Source organism: Natator depressus, chromosome 12, assembly GCF_965152275.1.
Source record: "Natator depressus isolate rNatDep1 chromosome 12, rNatDep2.hap1, whole genome shotgun sequence".
Taxonomy (NCBI): Eukaryota; Metazoa; Chordata; order Testudines; family Cheloniidae; genus Natator; species Natator depressus.
The window spans coordinates 43,542,290-43,567,159 of NC_134245.1; the positions used below are offsets into that span (position 1 = coordinate 43,542,290).

General features: G+C 44.4%; 1 protein-coding gene across 4 annotated transcripts in view; it reads left to right on the plus strand.

Annotated features, from left to right (window-relative positions):
- Positions 1-24,130, plus strand: part of ADAT1 (adenosine deaminase tRNA specific 1) — a 62,906-nt gene extending 38,776 nt beyond the window's left edge. For all 4 annotated transcript variants that reach the window (XM_074969035.1, XM_074969034.1, XM_074969036.1 and 1 more), the window contains 3 exons: positions 4,283-4,382; positions 11,854-11,940; positions 20,351-24,130. In XM_074969035.1, the coding sequence (XP_074825136.1) occupies positions 4,283-4,382; positions 11,854-11,940; positions 20,351-20,483 (320 nt within the window). In that variant the 3' untranslated portion in view covers positions 20,484-24,130. The remainder of the gene's footprint in view (positions 1-4,282; positions 4,383-11,853; positions 11,941-20,350) is intronic.
- Positions 24,131-24,870: the final 740 nt, after the last annotated feature.

A 24,870-nucleotide genomic window follows, 5' to 3' on the forward strand; every position in this document is an offset into this window, starting at 1 on the left:
TTGGGATGCAGGCTTCCGATAGCTTCTGCAGCTTTGACTTAAAGTAATCCCAAGCCTCCTCTGCCTTTAGATCCATAAATTCTTCAGTTCAATCCACTTCCCCAATTAATTTCCTTAATTTTTGAAAGTCAGTCCTTTTGAAATCAAAAACCCTAGTCAGATTTATTTTTGTTTATCCTTCCATTCAGTTTGAACTGAATTAGCTCATGATCACTTGAACCAAGATTGTCCCCTACAACCATTTCTTCTATGAAATCCTCACTACTCACCAAAACCAAATCTAAAATGGCATCCCCTCTAGTTGGTTCAGCAACTACTTGATGAAGGAATCCATCAGCAATCGCATCTAGGAAAATCTGAGCCCTATTATTATTACTAGCACTCGTCCTCCAGTCTATATCTGGGAAGTTAAAGTCTCCCATGATCACGCAGTTTCCATTAGTATTTACTTCATTAAAAACATTGAAGAGGGCTCTATCCATATCCAAATTAGATCCCAGTGGTCTATAGCACACCCCAAGCACTATCCCAGGGGAGGCTCTAGTAGTTTTCTTCCCCAGTGTGATTTTTGCCCAGACGGACTCTGTCTTATCCATTCCATCGCTTCTTATTTCTTTACATTCTACCTCATCCTTGATATACAATGCTACTCCACCACCTTTACCTTTATTTCTGTCTTTCCTAAACAGCACATACCCTTCAAAACCTGTAGTCCAGTCATGACGACTATTCCACCATGTTTCTGTTATCCCTATAATATCTGGTTTCACTTCCTGCACCAGTAGCTCTAGTTCCTCCATTTTGTTACCGAGGCTCCTCGCATTGGTGTACAAACATCTTAATTTTCGCTGTTTGGCCTCGCTCACATTCTGTACCCGATTAGGCATGGTCATTCTACAGCCAGTATGACCTATTAGACTGGTATCCACACTGCCCTTCCTCCTTATGTCCATTCTCCTACCCACGGTTGTATCCTTTCTTACTTTGTTTTCTTCCCTCTCAATGCTAAAATCCGGTGTGGAGATTACCTGGACATCTCCCAACCATCTCCCCCAAATTCCTAGTTTAAAGCTCTCTTAATCAGTTGTGCCAGCCTCCATCTTAGAAGTCTATTTCCTTCCCTACTCAGATGAAGTCCATCCCGAGAGAACTGTCCTCTGTCCATGAATGCCTCCCAGTGGCCATACATCCACAAAGCCCTCCTTATAGCACCACTGCCTAAGCCATCTGTTGATAGTCATAATCTTGTCACACCTTTGTTGCCCTTCTCTAGGAACAGGCAGAATCCCACTAAAGATCACCTGAGCCTTGATTTCCTTAAGCGTCTTCCCCAGCCTAGTATAGTCTCCCTTGATAACGTTCCAGCGAGAATCTACCGGTATCATTTGTTCCCACATGAAGGATAATTAAGGGATTCTTTCCCGCTCCCTTTAGGATCCTTTTCAACCTCAGGTCTACATCCCATATTTTAGCACCTGGAAGACAGCATATCCTTCTATTCTCTGGATCAGCTCTGGTTACAGGCCTGTCTATTCTTCTCAGTAAAGAGTCCCCAATCACGTAGACCTGCCTTTTCATGGTGACTGTGCTATTCTCCAGTCTATCCCCTGTTCCCTCTGGGTGAAAGTTCTTTCTATTCCTATTCTCCCTTGTAATCTTCTTCAACCCATCCTGTATCTTCCTGGGACTCATATTTGGTGTAGTCTCCATTGACTCTTCCCCTTTTCCTATAGGACTAGCCGCTCTTCTCTTCTTCCTTGCCCTTCCACCTTCAGTGACCACCTGCTGAGCCCCTTCTTCATTTTCCAACTCTGAAAACCTATTCTTGAGCTCTATTTCTCCTTCACTAGCCCGTCTTTTCCTCTGCCTGGTTCTTTTAATCACATGCTTCCACTGTCCACTTTCCTCACCCAGCAGTCTCCCCTCAGAATTCCTCAGTCCTGCTTCCATCTGCAAGTCTAAGCTTTTCCCTTCAGCTATCTCATGCCTTTGCTCCATAATCTGCTCGAACCCCCTTCTAAACTCAACCAGACTTTCCACCTACATTTCCAATCCTCGGATCTTTTCCTCCATCAGCTCTATCAGACGGCATTTCATGCAGACAAAACTCTTACCAGATACCCCCTCCAGGATCATGTACATACAGCAGCTTCCACATCCAGTCATCCTCATTGTGTCATCCACTACATGAGTCACTCCCGCTGCTGCCTCTTATCTGTCATAGCTTTCCCACCTAAATCCTGTTAATCTGGGAAACACAAACCACACCAAAACACCACCACCCGCAGCAAAAACAAACCCCAAACAAGCACCACAATACACACTCCCCTTACAAACTCCCACTGAAATCCCCCTGTTTACAGCTCTGTTTGCTAGCTTCTGTGCTGCTGCCAGTTAAGAGGGCAGGGCAGCATCTGGGGTTATAAAGAGAGAGGTTGTCAGTAAGGAAGTGGGAGATCAGCAGAGAGTCTGCTGGGAGGGGAGGGAGTGGGAACCTTTTTGGAGTTAGGGGAGAAGGGCAAGCCCAGGGAGGTGGTGGTCAGTTAAAAGAGCAAGAAATAATCCTGCAGAAGGGCCTGAAGCAGGAAGGACTGAGATAAGCAAAGGGAAAATCCCCTGGGAGCTGTAGCCCAGCATAGGCTGAGGAACTGTTTTGTGTTTTACTTGTCTTTAGAAAATAAAACTGACCTGAAAAGAGACTCTGGGTGTGGCAATAGGTCCTTCACGGGCTGAAGACACGCCTACACTGTACGAACCACCTCTGGCCATTTGGTTCCCAAAGATTTCTGTGTTAGGACTGGTCTTATTTAGCAACTTCATTAGTAGGATAGAATGGGAAAGAAACAGTATATTAATAACATTCACTAAATTGGAGGATATTGCAAATACCAGTGAGGAATATATTTAGCTACTATGGTGATAAGGGCTCAAAATAATTAAAATAGAGAGAGATTAGAAACGTTTGTAGGAAATAACAAAATGAGATTTCTCTTGGAAAAATGCAGCTGATTCATCTGGGAAAAGATAATCTGAAACACAAATACCAGTGGAACAGAGGAACCTTAGAAGCAATAATGCTGAAGGAGACCCAAGGTGGGAGTGGACTACAAATCAGACTCGAATTTTTTTGCAGTGCAATACAGCAGCTAAAAAAACAGTGCAATTTTGAGCTGATCCCACAGAGGCATTGTATCATGGAGCTGAGCAGCAATGGGCTCTCCATATGCTGCTTGATACAACTGCATCTGTGCCATGTTACCAGGAAGACCGAAAAAGAGGGAATTCAGAGATGAACAAAAATAATTTATCATGAGGCTGTAGAGATTTGTAAGGAGAGGGTAAAGGAGTTGTAGCTAGTTTATGCGATGATAAATTGGGTAAATTATTGTTAGTGTTTATTATTAATGTATTTATATTACAATAGTACCCACACAATGCTAAGCACTTTCAGCCCTTATAGGAATATATAGTCCTGGCACCAGAGACTTTACAATCTAAGATGAGTAGAAACAGACAAAGTATAGGAGAGAGGGATAGATAAATATCAGCTCTTCCCTGCTCTTCTACTGAGCCTTTATTTGTTTGCTAATTTCTGATATAACTTTAGGATATGTTTACCGATATTTGAAAGGTATAAGTGTGGAAAAAGGTTGACGGATTATTTAGGGTGGCATAGGGGTGGGGTGGGGGGAGACAGCAGCAAGAATATAGGCTGACTAGTATGCAAAACTTTGGCATGAGATGGAATATTCCACAATCTAATATATCTAGCAAAGCAAGGGGAAGCCTTGTTGTCTGGGACACTTAAAATGTGTTTGGCCAAAACATGACAGAGTATATTGGAGGGAACTCTCCTGCCTTGTGGGGAAGAGAGACTAAGGGCCAGATGTTAAAGGTATTTAGGTGTCAAAAGATGTAAATAGGTGCTTCTGAAAATCCCACTAGGTGCCTATCAGCATCTTTAGGTTCTTATATACCTTTGAAAATCTGCCCCTAGAATACATGATTGGTCTTTGCCATCTCTAATTTTAATGTCTGTCTCGGGAGTCTAGTGGGTTATTGGGAAGGGAAGGAATGTTTAATTGAAATGTTTCCCTATGAAACTCCAGACTCATCCCTGATGAGACTGAAATGAATATGCCACTAGCATTGTAATCTTTCAAGTTTACCTGAATTAGTCTGGATAGTGGTATGTTGTCATCACAAACCCTTCTGTTTTGCAGTATTGAGAGTTTTGATTTTCTGCTGAGAATCTCCTTGTTCATGATCTTTTTTTCCCCAGCTATCAGCTGGAGTGCTGTCCCTGAGCAACCTCTGGATGTCACCTCAAATGGCTTCAAGCAGGGAACAACAAAGAAAGGAATCGGAAGTCACCAGACCAGGTGTGGTGGTAGTAAGGGCTTGTGATGTCTCTTTGGGAGTGTATTCTTATCAGTGTATGTTCCCCCCTCTCTTTCTTTTTGACATAGAATGTGGTGTGTAGGGACTGCGGGCATCGAGAGGGAGTTAAGGGATGGGGAAGAAATCCCCACTTTTGTTCCATTCCAGACCATGTTCCTACTGCACAAGATAGAGAGTATAGGCGGGGCCTGTGTTTTATAGGCTTAGCCCCTTCACTGGGATGTTTCTTGTTACCTTTGCCTAATAAAATTTTTCTAATAATTAAAGCAAGGGGGGATATTTTTATATGAAACCAGAATCTTTTGTTGATGTAGACTAAATAGTCATTCTCTGCCTAGCAGAAGGCAGAGGCCTCCATCCTGGTTATTGGGTAGGAGATGAGCCTGTTATTTGATAAAATTTTCACATGTGGCCATCGTCTTTTCAGTGAGGATTGTTCCAGTGCTTCCTTTATTGTTGGAGTAATTGATTTCCTTGGTTGCACTTGTTTGAGATGTGTGTTTTCCCTTGCAGGCTGCAAATCTTATTTCTGCTCGCTTTGTGTGAAGTTTCAGAGTAACAGCCGTGTTAGTCTGTATTCGTAAAAAGAAAAGGAGTACTTGTGGCACCTTAGAGACTAACCAGTTTATTTGAGCATGAGCTTTCGTGAGCTACAGCTCACTTCATCGGATGCATAGCATATCGTGGAAACTGCAGAAGACATTATATACACACAGAGACCATGAAACAAAACTTCCTCCCACCCCACTGTCCTGCTGCTAACAGCTGTTAGCAGCAGGACAGTGGGGTGGGAGGAAGTTTTGTTTCATGGTCTCTGTGTGTATATAATGTCTTCTGCAGTTTCCACGATATGCTATGCATCCGATGAAGTGAGCTGTAGCTCACGAAAGCTCATGCTCAAATAAACTGGTTAGTCTCTAAGGTGCCACAAGTACTCCTTTTCTTTTTTCTTTTTGTGTGAAGTGTAATCACTTTATTGGAAGCTGGAACACTTGTAGTTTATTTTCTAGCACTTCTGTCTTACTTTTTTCCATGACAGTTGCTCTTCTGTGGTCATTAACATGTCAAAAATAGAAGCTGACCTCTGTCCTCCAGGCTGCACTTTTTAGAAGAAATTGCTGTTTTGTCCTGTCCAGTTTGGAATGACAAATTTCCTATGAAATTTCCTATAGAATCATAGAACTGGAAGGGACCTCGAGAGGTCATCTAGTCCAGTCCCCTGCACTCAAGGCAGGACTAAGTATTATCTAGACCATCTCTGACAGGTGTTTGTCCAACCTGCTCTTAAAAATCCCCAATGATGGAGATTCCACAGCCTCCCTGGGCAATTTATTTCAGTTCTTAACCACTCTGACAGTTAGGAAGTTTTTTCTAATGTCCAACCTAAACTGCTGAAATTTAAGCCCATTGCTTCTTGTCGTATCCTCAGAGGTTAAGAACAACAATTTTTCTCCCTCCTCCTTGTAACAACCTTTTATGTACTTGAAAACTTATGTCCCCTCTGTCTTCTTTTCTCCAGACTAAACAAACCCAATTTTTTTCAATCTTCCCACATAGGTCATGTTTTCTAGACCTTTAATAATTCTTGGTGCTCTTCTCTGGACTTTCTCCAATTTGTCCACATCTTTCCTGAAATGTGGCACCCAGAACTGCACACAGTACTCCAGTTGAGACCTAATCAGCGCAGAGTAGAGTGGAAGAATTACTTCTCATGTCTTGCTTACAGTACTCCTGTGAATACATCTGTAGCGGGGCGACTCACCAGCACGGCGCCTCCTGCTCTCAAGAATTAGCTCTCCAGCATAAGGAGCGCCCTCTGCAGGCTGGTGTCTCGCCTGCTGCTCGCCCCTCGTGTCCCTCCCGGACCCTGGTGCCCCTTCACCTTGGGGTCCTGCCCCCTGGCAGTGCCCCCACACTCTGGGTCTCGCCTCCCAGGAGAGCCCCCAACCCTCTGAACCCACCTTGCCTCAGTGGCTACTGCCAATCATCATCTAGCACCCACTCACTGGGGCAGACTGCAGTCTGTAATGGCCACTCATCGTTGGCAAGGGGTTAGGACCAGCTGCCTCTGCCTATTCCCAGACTGCCCCTCTGCAGCCCCAGTACCTTTGTAGGCCTTCACCAAGGCCCTGCAGCCTGGGGATTTACCAGGCTGGAGCTCCCTAGCTCCTCTTGTCCTTTTCCCCAGCTCTGCTCCGCTTCAGGCACCTCATTCTCAGGCAGCTAGCCCTTCCTACTCCAGGGCAGAGTGAGACTCCTCTTGCTTCTGGCCCACAGCCCTCTTATAAGGGCCATCTGGGCCCTGATTGAGCTGGCCACAGCTTTGGTCAGCTACTTACTCAGCTTCTCCCAGCTGTTCTCACTTCTCTTCCCCCAGCCGCAGCCCTGTCCAGGGCAGCCCTCTCCCAAGGCTGTTTTAACCCCTTCAGGGACAGAGCAGGGTGACCACCCCGCTACAACATCGCAGAATGATGTTTGCTTTTTTTGCAACAGCGTGACACTGTTGCCTCATATTTAGCTTGTGATCCACTATGACCCCCAGATCCCTTTCTGCAGTACTCCTTCCTAAGCAGTCATTTCCCATTTTGTATGTGTGCAACTGATTGTTCCTTCCTAAGTGGAGTACTTTCCATTTGTCCTTATTGAATTTCATCCTATTTACTTCAGACCATTTCTCCAGTTTGTCCAGACCATTTTGAATTTTAATCCTATCCTCCAAAGCACTTGCAACCCCTCCCAGCGTGGTCTCGTCCAAAAACTTTATAAGTGTACTCTCTACGCCATTATCTAAATCATTGATGAAGATATTGAACAGAACCGGACCGTGAACCAATTCCTGCAGGACCCCACTCGTTATGCTTTTCCAGCATGACTGTGAACCACTGATAACTACTCTCTTGGAACGATTTTCCAACCGGTTATGCACCCACCTTATAGTAGCTCCATCTAGGTTGTATTTCCCTAGTTTGTTTATGAGAAGGTCATGCGAGACAGTATCAAAAGACTTACTAAAGTCAAGATATACCACATCTACTGCTTCCCCCCATCTACAAGGCTTGTTACCGTCTCAAAGCTATCAGGTTGGTTTGACACTATTTGTTCTTGACAGATCCATGCTGACTGTTATTTATCACCTTATTCTCTTCTAGGTGTTTGCAAATTGATTACTTAATTATTTGCTCCGTTATCTTTTCAGGTACAAAAGTTAAGCTGACTGGTGTGTAATTCCCTGGGTTGTCCTTATTTTCCTTTTCATAGATGGGCACTATATTTGCCCTTTTCTAGTCTTCTGGAATGTCTCCCATCTTCCATGACTTTTCAAAGATAATTGCTAATGGCTCAGATATCTCCTCAGTCAACTCCTTGAGTAGTCTGATGCATTTCATCAGGCCCTGGTGATTTGAAGACTTCTAATTTGTCTAAGTAATTTTTGACTTGTTCTTTCCCTATTTTAGACTCTGATCCTACCTCATTTTCACTGGCATTCACTATGTTAGACGTCCAGTTGCCACCACCCTTCTTGGTGAAAACTGAAACAAAAGTCATTAAGCACCTATGCCATTTCCACATTTTCTGTTATTGTCTTTCCCCCATCATTGAGTAATGGGCCTACTCTGTCCTTGGTCTTCCTCTTGCTTCTAATGTATTTGTAGAATGTTTTCTTGTTTCCTTTTATGTCCCTAGCTAGTCTGATCTCATTTCATGCCTTGGTTTTTCTAATTTTGTCCCTACATACTTGTGTTATTTGTTTATATAAATCATTTGTAATTTGACTGAGTTTCCACTTTTTGTAGGACTCTTTTTGAGGTTTAAGTCCTGGTTTAGCCAGGGTGGTCTCTTGCCATACTTCCTATCTTTCTTACACAGTGGGATAGTTTGCTCCTATGCCCTTAATAATGTCTCTTTGAAAAACTTTTGAAAAATTGCACTACTGTGGACAGGGCTGCTGGTTTCTGTAATATGAATGTGTCTGGGGATTGACATATCGAAAATGCTGATAAGTTGGGATGTGATATCTCAGAATTGATGATGGGATATAGAGACTTTTGCCGTGGGTTGCTGAATTCCAGGTCAGGTGAGTGACAACCAAAAGTTGTAGCTTGTTCAGTAGCCTGTTTGAAAGAAAACTCATAGACTTTAAGGTCAGAAGGGACTATTGTGATCATCTAGTCTGACCTCCTGTACAGCACAGGCCACAGAACCTTCCCCACGCCTGAAATAGATCTCTAACCGAGTTACTGAAGTCCTCAAATCATGGTTTAAAGACTTCAAGTTACAGAGAATTCAGCATTTACGCTAGTTTAAACCTGCACGTGCCCCAGGCTGCTGGAGAAGTCGAAAAGCCCCCACGGTCTCAGCCAATCTGACCTGGAGGAAAATTCCTTCCTGACCCCAAATATGGTGATCAGTTAGACCCTGAGCATGTAGGCAAGACCCACCCCGCAGATAAATGGGAAAATAGTTGGCAGTCTTGGCTGTGTTCTGGTATGGTAGTCCATTGTCCACATTACCAATCCATTAACTGGTGCCTTGCATGACCTGTCTGTTTTCCCATGGGCTGGGAATTGAGCAGTAGTGAATGAGGTGCTGGGGAGGAGAGTCCTAGATTTAGTCTTTCTGAAGGAGACACTAAGACAAGATGCCATGCTTCCAGGAGAAAAATCTCCTTGACTTAGAATTACTGTCTACCTTTATTAAAAGTCCACTGTACAATGTTTCCAGCTCCTCTCTAGGAACAGGAAGACCAAGAGCTTTATAGTTTTAACTTAAAAGTGTGGTATTTGGGACAATATTAATTAATGTAGATGAGCCTATTTGATGTTTGTAAGTTGTTTTGTAAATTGTTTGCACATTTTGTACTAATTGTTTGTTTGTTCAGTGAGAGGAACCAGCCAGAGACCTATGGACTCTTAGATCTTTCTGGAGTTTTCATTGGACTCTTCCTGCTCTGTGCTGATTGGCTGCTTGTTCCATCCATCCCTCAGTCTCCTCACCTCATCGTCACTCCACATCTGCCCCTCTTACCCTCTTCCCCCCTGCCCTGTCCCCCTCACCCCCTTCCCTTTTCTTTCCCTTTAGCTTATCTCCTCTTAAGTAGCCCCTTTACCTGCCTTCTTCGCCTCCTCCTCCCCAAAGGTGGAACTAGCATGCTGTTTGGTGTCATCACATTGCTCACTCTGTTGGTGTGTTCTACCCCTCCCCCCACCTTGTGTCGGTCTAGTCTAGTTACACTGTAAGTTCTTCAGCACAGGGACTGTCTGCTGCTCTGTGTTTGTACAGTGCCTAGTTCTGTTCTTGGCAGGCCCTTCGGCACTGCTGTAATAAACACGTTAAATAATAATACCTGCTCCTAGAACTGTGGATAAGTGCACTTTATATAATTGCAATAAAGTCAGAGCAGAGTGGCCAAGAACTGAATGGACTATGGAGGTTGAATTAACCTCTCATCCTGAATGGGTGAGCTGATGGATGGTGTGAGGGAAGCTTATAAGGCTGTGCTCCATGCTATCTGTTCTGTGGCTAAGTAGGACTCTTCATCTGCACTAATTTAACACATTTGGAAAAAAAAATCCAGTGTTGATTGCCAAGGGGTGTATACTCTTTTCTTTCTTTGTAACTAAAGCTCCAACGTAAAGGCTTAGTTTGTTCCATTAGAAATTCGTGTCTTGTCTACTGTTTTTCCTGGAAGACTTTATGGATGACTATTATTACTAAAATTATATAATAGGCTCTTTATGGCATTTAGGATTACGACGTAACAGATACCAAGGAAGTGAAACCTGATTAACTGAAGGAGGAAGCAGTTTTATACAGTCTGGGTTGGTTTTTTTTTTTTTTTTTGGTTGGCTTTTCTTAATGAAAATTAACCAAACCACCAAACAGAATAAAATATCTTTGTTAAAGGCTCAATATTCTAAGCATTCATTTAAGGCTGAAGGCATTCTCCATTCTACTTACCCAGGTCTCCAAAAAGTCTTCTGGCAAAAACAGGAAAGAGAAGACTTGATATTCCTGCTATTTCTAAGGTTAAAAAATTGTCAGGAAACAAACTATTTAAAAAAGTCCACCTTCTAGGCCTTCCTTATAAATCATAATTTTCAAATGGCACTCACTTTCCTTATTTACTGATGGGCCTTTCGATGTTGCACCACCATAACATCAGAGTGTCTCGCAGCCAGTACTGAGTGTGTCTGCCTGGCACCCCTGTGAGGCAGCGCAGGATTTTAATCCCCTTCCCCCCAATCTGTCTTACTGAGGGTTTTTATTCATGATAAATAATGTAATTGTTGGCAGTTCTGTCAAAGCCTTGTGGGTTGTTCTCTTGCTTGATGTTTGGTGCTGAGCCCCTCGTCTCTGAGATGGATGTGGGCTGGCAGGGGCACAATCTCATGCACAGGATGCTGTGGGGATATTGAAATGTCCCCTCTGTAGTCTGACATAGCACTGGCTAGGACAGCTTTACAGCTTGCCTCTTGGACAATGTAGCTCTTTATCAATGTATCACTTCAAGTGAAGGGACAGGAGAGTGGGGAGCTCAGATGGAGCAGCAGAAGTTAAATAGTTTCGGATCCCTTTACATCCTTCAAGAAATTAATAAAGGGTCTTTGTCTGGGCTGTTCTCATGTGAATTGTAAAAGTAAGCATACCATTCCAGATTCCCATGACACTGCTGAACACAGCCAGAAAGAGAGAGGCCAGAAAATGCTCCTGATACTATAGAAATGTGAATCAGAATTTTGTATCCCATTGTTGTCTTTGTCAGGGTATACTGGCCTATGGCTGTTCTAAGGTGATTGTATGAATGACTGCCTCTCCCTTTTGGCTTTCCATGACCCTTCCTTTCTCCTCATTTCACTCCTTTCACTTCTCTAGCAAACTCATTATTTGAAAATTTAAAACTATAATTAGAAAACCAACTCTAAATTATCTCAGAAACCTACAGAACTGCTAATTGTAGTTGTATTTTATCATTATGGCCTCTTTCTAAATATTTATAAAATTACCACCATTTGAACAGGGAGTAACTTTGTAAACGCCCTAAAAAAATTCATAGAAGATAGTGTTTATAACTAACCAGACTTTTCCAGTAAGTGAAGTTAGTTACTGTCACCTCCACAAGGCGTAGAATAGAAGCAGGGGACCATTTTCTCCAACATATCAACCTCATCTGTAAAACTATTCAAGGTTTTACAAACAAACAAAAGTTCATTTGTTTAAAAGCTCCTTTCTTGTGGCATCCTCTTCTTCCCCCTGAGAGCAGTTCTAGATGTACAAGACTCTGGGAGGTGGCTAGTTGTTTGTAAAATTATCCTAGGCAAAGCATTTATAATTGAGGAAAGGAGCAAATTATCCATCATTGCTGTAGGCCTAATGAGACAGGTGTCTACAGCAAAACTGCTGTTTAATTGTCCTACGGCTGATGATTTGAATTGAGTTTCTTCTTCTTCTTAGGTCCCGGATCTGTAAGGTGGAACTTTTCCATGTATTCCAAAGGCTGATGGCTAATATTTCACAGGAGAATCTGCCAGAATCTCTCAGGTGAGAAATTACTCTCTCTGATTGGTTATAAGGAGAATCTCAACAGATTCCAAGAGTGGCTCTGATGAAACCAGAGGCTGCCAATATAAGGGAATTTGATTACTGCTGGGATCAGCATTACAATTTGACTTTTTAAGGCTACAACATTTGGATATTGGCAAGTGCAGTATGTGCTTTCTTACCCAGTTGGTAAGTTAGCAGTAATGGTACCTCTTGTATTCAAGTGAGACCAGGATATGAAAAAGTTTTTGGGGGACTTGCTAGTTCAGGTGAGCAAGGATGAGAAATAATTGGGTTAAAATCCAGCCAGTGTTGGCACAGCAGAAACCAGGGGTGATAATTAGCCACTGTTTACTATTTGTGAAATAATTAGGTGGGTCTCAGTGCATTTCCTAGTGCACAGGTGTCCACATCACAAAAACCACTGTTGTAGCTGTTACTAATTGCCAGTAAAGGCACTAGTGTCAGCAGAGAGAAGTCCAAGGGCTAAACGCTTTTCCCTTCAGGTCACAGAGAAGGCCCATGGGGAGTGGGGGCCAGTGTGAACAGCTTGCATGTCTGCTTCATGGGCTGTATCTGTTTTGTGCATAGAGACTTTTAGTAAAAGCAGAAACTCTTACCTAGTGGGAATTTCATTATAAGAACATAAGAATGGCCATACTGGACAAGACCAAAGGTCCATCCAGCCCAGTATCCTGTCTATCGACAGTGGCCAGTGCCAGGTGCCCCAGAGGGAGTGAACCTAATGGGTAATGATCAATGATCTCTCTCCTGCCATCCATCTCCACCCTCTGACAAACAGAGTCTATGGACACCAGTCCTTACCAATCCTGGCTGATAGCCATTAATGGACTTAACCTCCATGAATTTATCCAGTTCTCTTTTAAACCCTGTTATAGTCCTAGCCTTCACAACCGCCTCAGGCAAGGAGTTCCACAGGTTGACTGTGGGCTGAGTGAAGACGAACTTCCTTTTATTTGTTTTAAACCTGCTACCCATTAAATTCATTTGATGGTCCCTAGTTCTTATATTATGGGAACTAGTAAAAAACTTTTCCTTATTCACTTTCTCCACACCACACATGATTTTATATACCTCTATCATATCCCTCCTTAGTCTCCTCTTACAAGCTGAAAAGTCCTAGCCTCTTTAATCTGTCCTCATATGCTATCCATTCCAAACCCCTAATCATTTTAGTTGCCCTTTTCTGAACCTTTTCTAATGCTAGTATATCTTTTTTGAGATGAGGGGATGTGGGCGTACCATGGATTTATATAAGGGCAATAAGATATTCTCTGTCTTATTCTCTATCCCTTTTTTAATGATTCCTAACATCCCGTTTGCTTTTTTGACTGCCGCTGCACACTGCATGGATGTCTTCAGAGAACTATCCACGATGACTTCAAGATCTTTCTCCTGATTAGGTGTAGCTAAATTAGCCCCCATCATACTGTATGTATAGCTGGCGTTATTTTTTCCAATGTGCATTACTTTACATTTATCCACATTAAATTTCATTTGCCATTTTATTGCCAAGTCACTTAGTTTTGTGAGATTTTTGAAGTTCTTCACAGTCTGCTTTGGTCTTAACTATCTTGAGCAGTTTAGTATCATCTGCAAACTTTGCCACCTCATTGTTTATCCCTTTCTCCAGATTATTTATGAATAGGTTGAATAGGATTGGTCCTAGGACTGACCCTTGGGAACACCACTAGTTACCCCTCTCCATTCTGAAAATTTACCATTTATTCCTACCCTTTGTTCCCTGTCTTTTAACCAGTTCTCAATCCATGAAAGGATCTCCCCTCTTATCCCATGAGAACTTAATTTACATAAGAGCCTTTGGTGAGGGACCTTATCAAAGGCTTTCTGGAAATCTAAGTACACTATGTCCACTGGATCCCCTTGTCCACATGTTTGTTGACCCCTTCAAAGAACTCTAATAGAGTTTGTTACTATGTTACTAAAGAAAGCAATGCATAGGTTTTTAAGCCAGAAGGGACCATTCTGTATGACCTGTAGTCTGACCTGTATATAATACCACAGGCCATAGAACTCCATCCACCACTGCTGCATCAAGCCCATAACTTCTGGTTGAACTCTAGATCATATATGTTAGAAAGAGACATCTAATCTTGATTTCAAGATTCCAAGTGATGATGAATCTACCACATCCATTGTTAATCTGTTCCAAAGGTTAAATATCCCAATTGTTGGAAAAAACTGTCTTATTTCCAGTTAGGATTTTTCAGCTCCCCCCATTGGATTTCATTTATGCTTTTCTCAGAAGGCTTAAAGATCCCTGAAAAATCTTCTCCTCGTGTAGATACTTCTAGACTGTGATCAAGTTGCCCCTCAACCTTCTATTTGATGAGCTGAACAGACTGAACTCTTTAAATCTCTTACTGGGATTTTTTTTAGACCCTGAATCATTTTTGTACCCCCTCTGAGCCCTCTCCAGTTTTTCAACATCTTTTTGAAGTGTGGACAAGAAAAGTAGAACATTATTTGAGTAGAGAGAGGCAATACCACCTCCCCACTTCTGCTGGATATGTACACGTTTTAAACATCCAAGAATTTGTCCTTTAAGCCACAGCATTGCACGGGGAGCTCTACTTCAGTTGTTTGTCCAACGTGACTTCTTCATAACTGGGATGGTAGGAGCTGGGTTTGTGTGGTGCATTGGGGACATGCTGCTGCGTGATTGGAAGGCTGGCCATGTGCTGCTTACATAACACTCTTTCACCTCAAGCCTTTTCAGGATTCCTGTGGTTTTGTAATTTCCTGTGGCATTTTTGTCCTTTTATCATTTTCTGTCTCTGGACTTTTCCTTGTGACACAGTTCAGCAGACACACAGATACGAGTGTCTCTGATACAGGCTATACAAGCTTAGTGTGTACAGCAGGGGGACCTAGCTCTCCACTCAGCCTGCCCTGCTGCTTTCCTGCTACTGACCAAAACACTATAGCGGGTAACTTCAAACCACTGTTCCCCCTCCACTTCCACTTCGTGCCACTCTTCACAACATATTCTCTTCCTTCACTCTGGGCTCTGATTCAGAGTGGAATTTTTCTATTGATTTCCAAGCTGTCAAACCATCCCTCCTGACTCTCATTTGTTTAGCTGCCTTTCTCCCCAATCCCCTGTCTGTCTGCCTGCCTCACCAACTCCTTTTCTTCTGCGTTCAAGTGCATCCTGGTGTCTCCTACCTTACGCTCCCTAGACTCCACTTTCTTATGGCCATCAGTCCATCTTCTCTTCACTTTGCCTCCTAAGTTCCTGCCTTCATTTCTCTGATTCCCTTCTTGATCCCTTGCAATCTGCCCCCATTACTCCATTGATACATTTTTTTCCAAAGTCACCAACTGCCTCCTATGGGTTAAGTCCATGGGTCCCTTGTCTGTTCCCAGGTCTTTCTGCTACTTATGATGATTGATCAGTCCCTCCTCCCTAACAGCATTGCCACCTTGGTCTTTGGGACTCCATGCCATCCTGGTTCACCTACCTCTTCAACTGTACTTTCCTTTTTCTTCCCCTCTCCGCCTCTCACCTGGGGGATCTCTATGCACACTATATTTAATTGCAGCTCATCTCCTGTGGAGAGCTTGTTTGCTCCAGGGACTCTGATTACTAATTCCTTTAAATTGCAGGGCGTGAGGCCTTGGGGATAGGGCAGCATAGGTTTCTTTCATCATGGCTGGCAGGCTTAGTTCTCTGGCTAATAGGTCTGAGTAAATTTTTCAAGACTTGTGTCAAGGTTCCTTCCCCACTCTGAACTGTAGGGTACAGATGTGGGGCCCTGCATGAAAACCCCCTAAGCTTACTTTTACCAGCTTAAGTTAAAACTTCCCCAAGGTACAAACTATTTTACCCTTGGACTTCCACTGCTACCACCAAACTTTATCTGGGTTCCTGAAAAAATGTAGTTTGGAACCGTCTTTCCCCCCAAAATCCTCCCAACCCTTGCACCCCACTTCCTGGGGAAGGTTTGGTAAAAATCCTCACCAATTTGCATAGGTGACCACAGACCCAAACCCTTGGATCTTAGGGCAATGAAAAAGCATTCAGGTTCCTTACAAGAAGACTTTTAATAGAAGTAAAAAAAGAATCATTTCTGTAAAATCAGGATGGTGAATACCTTACAGGGTAATTAGATTCAAAACACAGAGAATCCCTCTAGGCAAAACCTTAAGTTACAAAAAAGACACACAGACAGGAATATTCATTCTATTCAGCACAGCTATTTTCTCAGCCATTTAAAGAAATCATAATCTAACACATACCTAGCTAGATTACTTACTAAGTTCTAAGACTCCATTCCTGTTCTGTCTCCGGCAAAAGCATCATACGGACAGACACAGACCCTTTGTTTTTCTCCCTCCTCCCAGCTTTTAAAAGTATCTTGTCTCCTCATTAGTCATTTTGGTCAGGTGCCAGCGAGGTTACCTTTAGCTTCTTAACCCTTTACAGGTGAGAGGATTTTTCCTCTGGCCAGGAGGGATTTTAAAGGGGTTTATCCTTCCCTTTATATTTATGACAACTTGCTTGTAAACTTTCAGTTAAACATAAGCACAAATGCAAGAGGAGGGAGAAGCTTAGCTGAAGTTAACAAGCGTAGTATCCCTGCACTCTCACACTGTCACTTCTTTCCAGAGCATTGTTCCCCCAGAGTATTGTTCTGTAGGTGTGGCCTGTATTTTTTGTCCCTAGATTCATGACCTTGCATTTCACTGTGTTAAAAAGAATTTTGTTTGAATAGGTCTGTGTTACCAAACAGTCGAGATCATTCTGTATGACTGCTCTGTCTTCATCATTATTTATTGCTTCAGCAGTCTATCACCTGTACTAGGAATGATTTTATATTTTCTTCCAGAGCATTGATAAAGATATTAAATAAACAGGCCGAAAACCAGATCCCTTGGGGACTCTATTGGATGCACCCCAATTTGAGGGCAATTCCCCATTAACAATTACATTTTGAAGGTCTATCAGCCAGTTTTGAATCCACTTATGTACATTGCGTTTATTTAGTATACTTCTAATTTTTTAATCAGAATGTCCTTGTGGTACTTTGTCCTGGTACATTATGTTAACACAGTTACCTTTACTAAATAGATATGTGATCTCAAGTATGGATGAAGACTTGAAAGTAAAGTTTGAAACTGAATAATGGATCAAAGGTGTGGCTTTTGTGCTGTGGAGAAGAGTAGGGTTGAATACATGCATATGCCAATGTGTCAGATTTTTTCAGAGATTTGCCTGGGGCTACAGGAGAATAGATCATCTCTTTTCTTGCCTGCTGATCATGTGAGCGTTTCTCATATAACACTGATTTACATAAACAACGAGGAGACCTAAATTTACTAACAGCCCCTTAAATACAGGAGGGCAAATGCAAGTGCAGGGGAGTCTCTGGCCAAAGAGATGAGTCTGTGACAACCCATTAAGTGTAATCAGAACTCTCTTCACATCACAGTTGTTGCTCCCCAGTGGTGGGATCTTGGAGTAGGCAATGCTGGTGTGCTGTGCTAGTTGGTAGTAGCATGTGCTGGAGCAGGGGTGGGCAAATTTTTTGGCCCGAGGGCCACATCGGGGTTGCGAAACGGTATGGAGGGCCAGGTAGGGAAGGCTGTGCCTCTGCAAACAGCCTGGCCCCCAGCCCCCCTATCCTCCCCCTCCCACTTCCCGCCCCTGACTTCCCCCCCCAGGACCCCCGACGCATCCAACACCCCCCGCTCCTTGTCCCCTGACCACCCCCTCCTGGGATCCCTGGCCCCTAACCGTCCCCCCAGAACCCCATCCCCTATCCAACCCCCCCTGCTCCCGGTCCCCTGACTGCCCCAACCCCTATCCACACCCCTGCCCCCTTACAGCCCCGCCGGGACCCCCGACCCATCCAACCCCCGCTCCTTGTCCCCTGACTGCCCCCTCCCAGGACTCCCATCCCTAACTGTGCCCCCAGGACCCCACCCCCTAATCAACGCCCTGTCTCCTGACCTCCCCACCCCGAACCTCCGCCCCATCCAACCCCTCTCTGTCCCCTGACTGCCCCCCGGGACCTCCTCTCCCTTATCCAATCCCCCCCCCCACACACACAAACACACACACACACCCACCATGTCGCTCAGAGCAGCAGGACAGGATTATTGGAAAGCCTGGGAGGTGGGCGGGTGCAAGCGGCGGCGTGGCTGCGGCGGAGGGGGGACAGCGGAGGAGGGGCCGGGGGCTAGCCTCCCCGGCCGGGAGCTCAGGGGGCAGGCAGGATGGTCCCACGGGCCGTAGTTTGCCCACCTCTGTGCTGGAGGAATGGGGAGAGAAAACTCAGGGTATGTCTGTGCTGCACACTCCTGGCAGTGGTGCATAGGGTGTGCATAGCTACATACCGCAGTGAAAAGCAGACTGTGTCCACCCTGCAGCATGTAGCTACATGTGACCGTGAAAGGCTCTGACAGTGAGGAGGAAACAGGGAAAGGCTCTGGAAGCAGGGAGCTGCGTGAGCCTTTCACCGCTGCTGCCCCCCTGCCAGAGCCTTTCCCTGTGGTGGGGAAAGGCTCCAGCACCAGGGAGGCAGTGGGACACTACACTACGTTTGCCTGATGTCCAGTTTTCAACCAGAACACCTGTGGCAAGAAAAGGGACCCTGGCAGCTCCAGTCAGCACTGCTGACTGGGCCGTTAAAATTCCAGTTGCTGTGGGGCTGGCAGGCTTCCAGCTTCGTGCGGCTCTCAGGAAGAAGCAACATGTCCCTCTGGCTCCTAAGCGGAGACACGGCCGGGGGGCTCCACATGCTGCCCCTGCCCTGTGTGCTGGCTCTGCAGCTCCCATTGGCCAGAAACCACGACCACTGGAAGCTGGGGTGGGGTGGTGACTGCAGGCAGGGGCAGTGCTCAGAGCCGACTGGGAGCTGGAGGGACATGTTGCTGCTTCCTGGAAGACACCTAAAAATAGCAATGTAGGTGGGTGGAACTGCTTGCACATCTAGAGAGCCATGTAAGGTACGTGCCCTAGCCGTTCAGGTGTCTCTTTACTTGCTGAAGCAGCACCTCACCCCTTCACAGCTACATACATCTGAGCTGTGGGGGTGTGTGTGTAGTGTATGTGCTCTGCACCCTGCCATAAGGAGCGTGCAGTGTAGATATGCCCTAAATCAGCCATACTGCACTTTTTGTGTTGCCTTGGCTTCCATGTGTTGTAATCGGAGCTGTTAGGGCGAGAGGTAAGGGGGGTGTGGCAGTGTCCAGAGCCCTTCTTTGACCTGTGGTGTCTCCTGAAGTCTGCTTTCCCCATGTGCTAGCTGACCACTGTCAGGGCTCTTCTATGCCTGCAGCTCAGTGCTGAAGGTTAGTACCCATAATCTTCCATGTGTTCTGAAGGGCAGAGCTCCGGTGTGTCTTTCATTGGCAATGTCCCCAGTAAGACACTAATTGCAATCATTTGGGGTTTATTTAACGAAACATAAAGTGGATCGCAATGAAGTGTGTGAAAGCTAAGCTGTAAATGCCTGACTGCTGTTCTGCATGTGCGTGCTGTGGCGTAGTCCACTCATTTTATAATGCGTTGGCCATGGCTAGTGCCTGTGGGACAGGCATCACTCAGTAGCATGTTAAGCAAAGTTATGTTGCCCTGCTGCGCCTCTTTCATTCCATTCTAGGCAGAGGAGTAAAGAGACTCTGACTCCATTGTTCCACCACCCTGTGTTTGCCTTGGAGTGCAAAAAAGATTATTCTGAACTTCAGCCACTTGGGCAGCTCTTAGCTATACATCCTCCAGCAAAATGAGACCAATTCCACCCCACTGGAATGTGGGTCTGCTCATAAGGCACACTGCTGACTCTGCCTGGCTGCTCTCCCACATGGCTGGCACCACTCTGTCTGCTGCACTCTGCTCGTACAAAGTATCCCCATCCTGTTGCTGGTCCAAAGGCTTGAAACCAGTGGAGAGGTAGAAACAGGCCATACTTGGGCAGAATTTACACACCCACCCTGGAGAAAACTGAACAGAGCTACCTCCCAGGAGCCAGAGACCTTCTAGAAATCTGGAAGTGTCCAGAAACCCTAACTCCTTCACAGCACAGAGCTCGTTAACCATCTTCCCAGAAACCTAGGAAGCTTCAGAGAGCAGGTGACATCCCCCTGAGGCTTATCCAGTTTCGTAAGAGGCCTAGTCTGTCTGCTAGGTCCATAGGTCTGAGGTAGGATGGTTGTAGGCCTTTTCACCTCTTTCCATTTATTCCCACAAAACTCTTGCAGATTAGTATTTATATGCCTGCCTGTTTGCCAAGAGTGTCAGGAAGAGCAGTCAGTGCAGATTGGCCTCTCACAGGGTTGGGTATTTGTTCAAAAAGGAAAGGTAACCTCTGTTAATAAGAGAACTGAAATCTGTCCATTGTTGTGATGCATTTCCTATCAGGGAGAAGAAGTTGGAGACCTACTGGGAGTACAAGGAAGCTGCAGCAAACTATCAAGAAGCTTGGAAAGCGTTGCATAGCCAGGCCCTAGGAACCTGGGTCAAGAATACGAAGGATTACCTGCAGTTTACATAAAATGGCAGCTGTGTGAGCCCAGCATTGATGGAGCCTTCAGACACAGAGTGGGAGATGTTGCTTTAGAGTGTGGGCCAAATTCTGGCTGTCAGTTGAAGGCAGCACTTTGTCTCTAAGGCCCAGCTGTTTAAAGGGATTTGAGTCATTGCAATGCCTGACTGATTTAGGAGACTAAATCCCATTTTCCAAGGGAGCGTGGGATTTAGGCTGAGCCCAGCAACACCTCAATACCTTTAAAAATCTGAGCCTGAGCTCTGAGGGAGGGGGATAGAAAAGGGAACTTGTTATGGCTGCTTGCGTATGTCATTCTTTACGAAATATAAATTAGATCCCAGTGGGCTTGGGTGGTCACTTCTGAGCTGCATGTACCATGGCATATGTCAAGGCTGAATCCTCACTCTGGCACTTTGAATGCAGAAGGTGGGGGCCCGCAAAGATTTTAAAAATTAATACTTGCCACTCCAGGCTTGTATTAAGCTCCCAAGGTTACAGCTTTTCTCTGACCTTGGCTTGGTAAACGCCACCACCGAAATGCAAAAACCCACTTGAACCTAGGAAGGAGCACTTGGGAATTCCTCCCTGTGGGGTACCCTCAAGCTCTTTCACCCCCTTTCAGGGAAGAGCTGAGAAAGAAAACAAAGGAAATTAGCTGTTGCCACCAGGCAATTAAACAACATATGCACAAACCTCTTAGGACACCAAAAATCCAATTTTGTTCTTAAGAAAGGTAAATTTTATTAAAAACAAAAAGAAAGAAAATACATCTGGAACTTAAGCTTTTGCTAGATTTTAAAGGAGTAATTCCAAAAATGAAGCACCCAAAATAGCTTTCTTGGGGGTTCATCTTAAAGGTTACAAGCGAACAAAAGCATCTGGGGTTAGCACAGAGGAGATCTACAAGCCTTACAGAAATAAAGGAAATAACCCTAATTGTGTCTTTCTAGACATTTTCTGATCTACTTGCATATTTGGGGGAATACCAAGTAATTCTAGGTATGATCTGATGATTTCTCATACCTGGCTTAAAGCTGCTTATAACAATGCAGCTACGTGTCTCCTCTCTCCAGAGAACAACCACAGACAACAAGGGGGAGTTTTGTTTCAATTTTTTAAAGTTCTAGCCATCCCATTGGCTCTTTTGGTCAGGTGCCCACTCCTTTCTTTTTACCTGTGGACTTTTTAACCCTTTACAGGTAAAGCAAGTAGAGAACAGCTACTCAGAGGGATTTTATAGCTAGCTAGCTGGCTGGCTGAGTGTCCATAAAAGAGAGCTAGTCCCCCCCCCTTCATTTATCACAGCATATGAGTAGGGGAACTTCTGATCCATCTACTACAAGCTCTGATGTATTTGACAAGGGAGATGAAAGTAGGAAGGGGTGACATGCCAGCCTTTCCTTCTGCTGCAGAAGAGATACAGCACCCAAACCTGTTGGTTTGGCACTATATGTTCTCTCATACCTCCAAGCCAAGACCAATCCCAGAGGACCGAGGTATCTCATCACCCCATTGATGAGAGATAATGTGACAAGAGTTGGGTAAAAAATGGGGCTTTTAATCAGTCATTTTATTTTTTATATCCAGATCGTTCCATAAATGCCTTCACATTTTACAGTGGCAAGGTTTTTAAAAAAAAATCTGAATCAGAGAGCAGAAAGGATGCTGCATTTCAATTAAAAACAATTTTCAGTGAGATAAGAAATTATGAAGTCTAAGCCAACAGACACATGACAGAAATATTAACACTGAGACACCCAAGCCTTTTATTAACCATTTCTCCTTGGGAAAACAGATCTTGGTTGTACCATTAAGGGCCTCAGTGTTACCATTTGGCTTGTGCTGTGTGTTAACTGAGCCTGGTAGAAGCTGGAGAGGCTTGTGGTAGCAATATATGGTCCCTGACAGGCTTTGCTTTAATATATGGGTCTAAGCAAAATATTACTAGATGATATCAGCATGGCAGAACAGTCTAAGACTAGTGGAAAATGTCCTAGTTAAACTAGAAGCATGTGGTCCACCCAGATTCTTCCATCTGGGGAGTTGACTGTTCACGTGGTCATATTTTATTTCTTTAGCCCGATGCTGAGATTATATAATCACCCAAGAGCCACTGTTCACTCAGACTTCTGTCCTGCTATAGCCTAAATTTTACAAAACCATTGAGCATGGTGATGGCAGCTGTATCCTGCTCTAATGCATAGGAGGGAGAAAAGGAGCTAAACCTATTGCCTTCCTTGCCAATCCTTTTGGTTTACACAGTGGCTAAATTATGGTTTCCTGTAGGAAGTGATAAAGCTGTAGGAGGAGAAAACCTGCGTCTGATCTGTCTAGTCCCATACTTTTCATAGCCAGCATCAACATCCCAGGCCCTCTTGAAAGAACTGAGCCAGTGTAGGGGTAAAGGAGTTGATATCTAGAACTTGTGTAAGGAACCAGCAGGTCAAGCCAGATCCCAATATATTTTGGAGTTGGGGTGAACTGCAGGAATGTGAAGCATCTAGGAAGAAGGTATAGTCACTTAAGATGGAGAAGCAGCAGGTCTTAGCAGTTAGTGCACTATAATACACTAATATAAAAACAAACCAGTATATTTTCAAACTCATTACCTCCGCCCTTTCCTAAAGTCTTGTGAGATATCATGTAGCCAGCGTAAACCAGATCTTCTGAATGTGCTTGTTTTCCCCCTTTGTTATTCATAAACAAGGTCTCCAGTGAACCTGCAAACCAGACTGGAATGTTTCCATTTCCTCTCTAGCTGTAATGTTAGAACAAGTTGTATAAGGCTAGTTGTCCCGCAGCAGTCTAGCTTTTAGATCAGCAATTGGGAGATGTAGGGTTTTTTTTAACTCTTTCCTAAGCTTTCAGCCTTGCTATTCACAGGGTGATTGGCTCATAGGATTCCCTGTGCTTTTATACAGTGTGCCTGTTTTTACTAAGGCATGGCAGGGGGAACCAGCAGCTTTGGGGCTTCTGCCCGGTGTCATTAATCTCACTTTTGGGATGGGGACAATGAGAGAGTCAGACATGCTGCAGCCTAGATGAGTTGTTGGTGAACCCACACCAGAGGGCAAGAATTAAAACAACAAACAAAACAGCACTTGAAAGACTCCTTGGCTGAGCTTGTGAGGCCTTACACACAATTTAATGTTGGCAGTGCTGTTGCAGGAATGTTGGTCCCAGGATATTAGAGATACAAGGTGGGGTGAGGGAATATCTTATTAGACCAACTGCTGTTGGTAAAAGAGATGGACTTTGGAAGCTTGTTTCTTTCACCAACAGAAGTTGGTCTAATAAAAGATATTCCCTCATATCCCTTGTCACTCAATGTAATGACATTTCTCTCTTTCATGAGAAAAAAGGGTTGAACATCACATCTGATCAACTCCAAAATTTCAGGTACTTGTTGAGGCTGGGGGATTGATCCCTACTGAGTTTTGGTGAAAAGGATGAGGGGGGACAGAGTCTGGTGGCATCTGGTTAGCAGAGCTATCAACTTAACCCTTCTCTGTAATTGGCTACAGATCACAGAACCAGTTAAGACAAACATTAACACATTTCCCCATAACAGCTGACAAACTATTGGCAGGTTGACAGTACTAAATTTTTGACATCTTGAAACAGAAAGGAAAGAATGGAGAATAAGGGGGGGAGGAATGGGATGTGTGCACACAGAGCCCCTGGCATGTTGGGGAATTGGGGAGTGCATACAACCTCTGGTGGGGGTATAGGAAGCCCAGGGAAGGGGGGGCATGCAGTGCAAGTGACAGAAGGGACAACCAATCTCTGGTGGGAGGGGAGAATGGGGGAAGTAGGAATAGAGGCACACACAGTTCCTGGCATGGGAGACCCTGGCAAAGGGGGAACAGGGTGGAGAGAGAGGGGATGGGGGTTGCAGTAAGTCCCTGAAAAAGTTCTTGTTTTACACCTTTCCTGCATTGTCCAGTGCATAAACTGAGCTGCCACTGCCAATAGTGAAGGGTTAACAAAAAGAGGGAAGGAGGGGGGAGGAGGAGTCATGTGGTCGCCAAACATCCTGGCTCAGTCACTTTCCCATTCTATAAGTGAGAATGGTTCTACCAAAAGCAGGGATGTGCAGTAAGAAAAATCGCTTGCTCTGTTATGCTGCCAACCTACATGTATCCACTTCTTGATACAATATAAAGGGACCTTTATGGAGCCCTTTCTCATTCCTTTGATGCAGTTCTTTCCTCATGACTCCGGGCTGCTGAGTCTAGACTGGCTAGTAATCTCTGAGCTAATGTTAGAAGAAATAAAGTCATCACTTGTTTTTCAGATATTCATGAAGGAAATGCCAAAGTCATTTCAGCCTGTCATGCTATTGTGGTTAAAGCTTGTTCCTGTCAAGGTTTGGGTAGCTGTACCTGTGTAT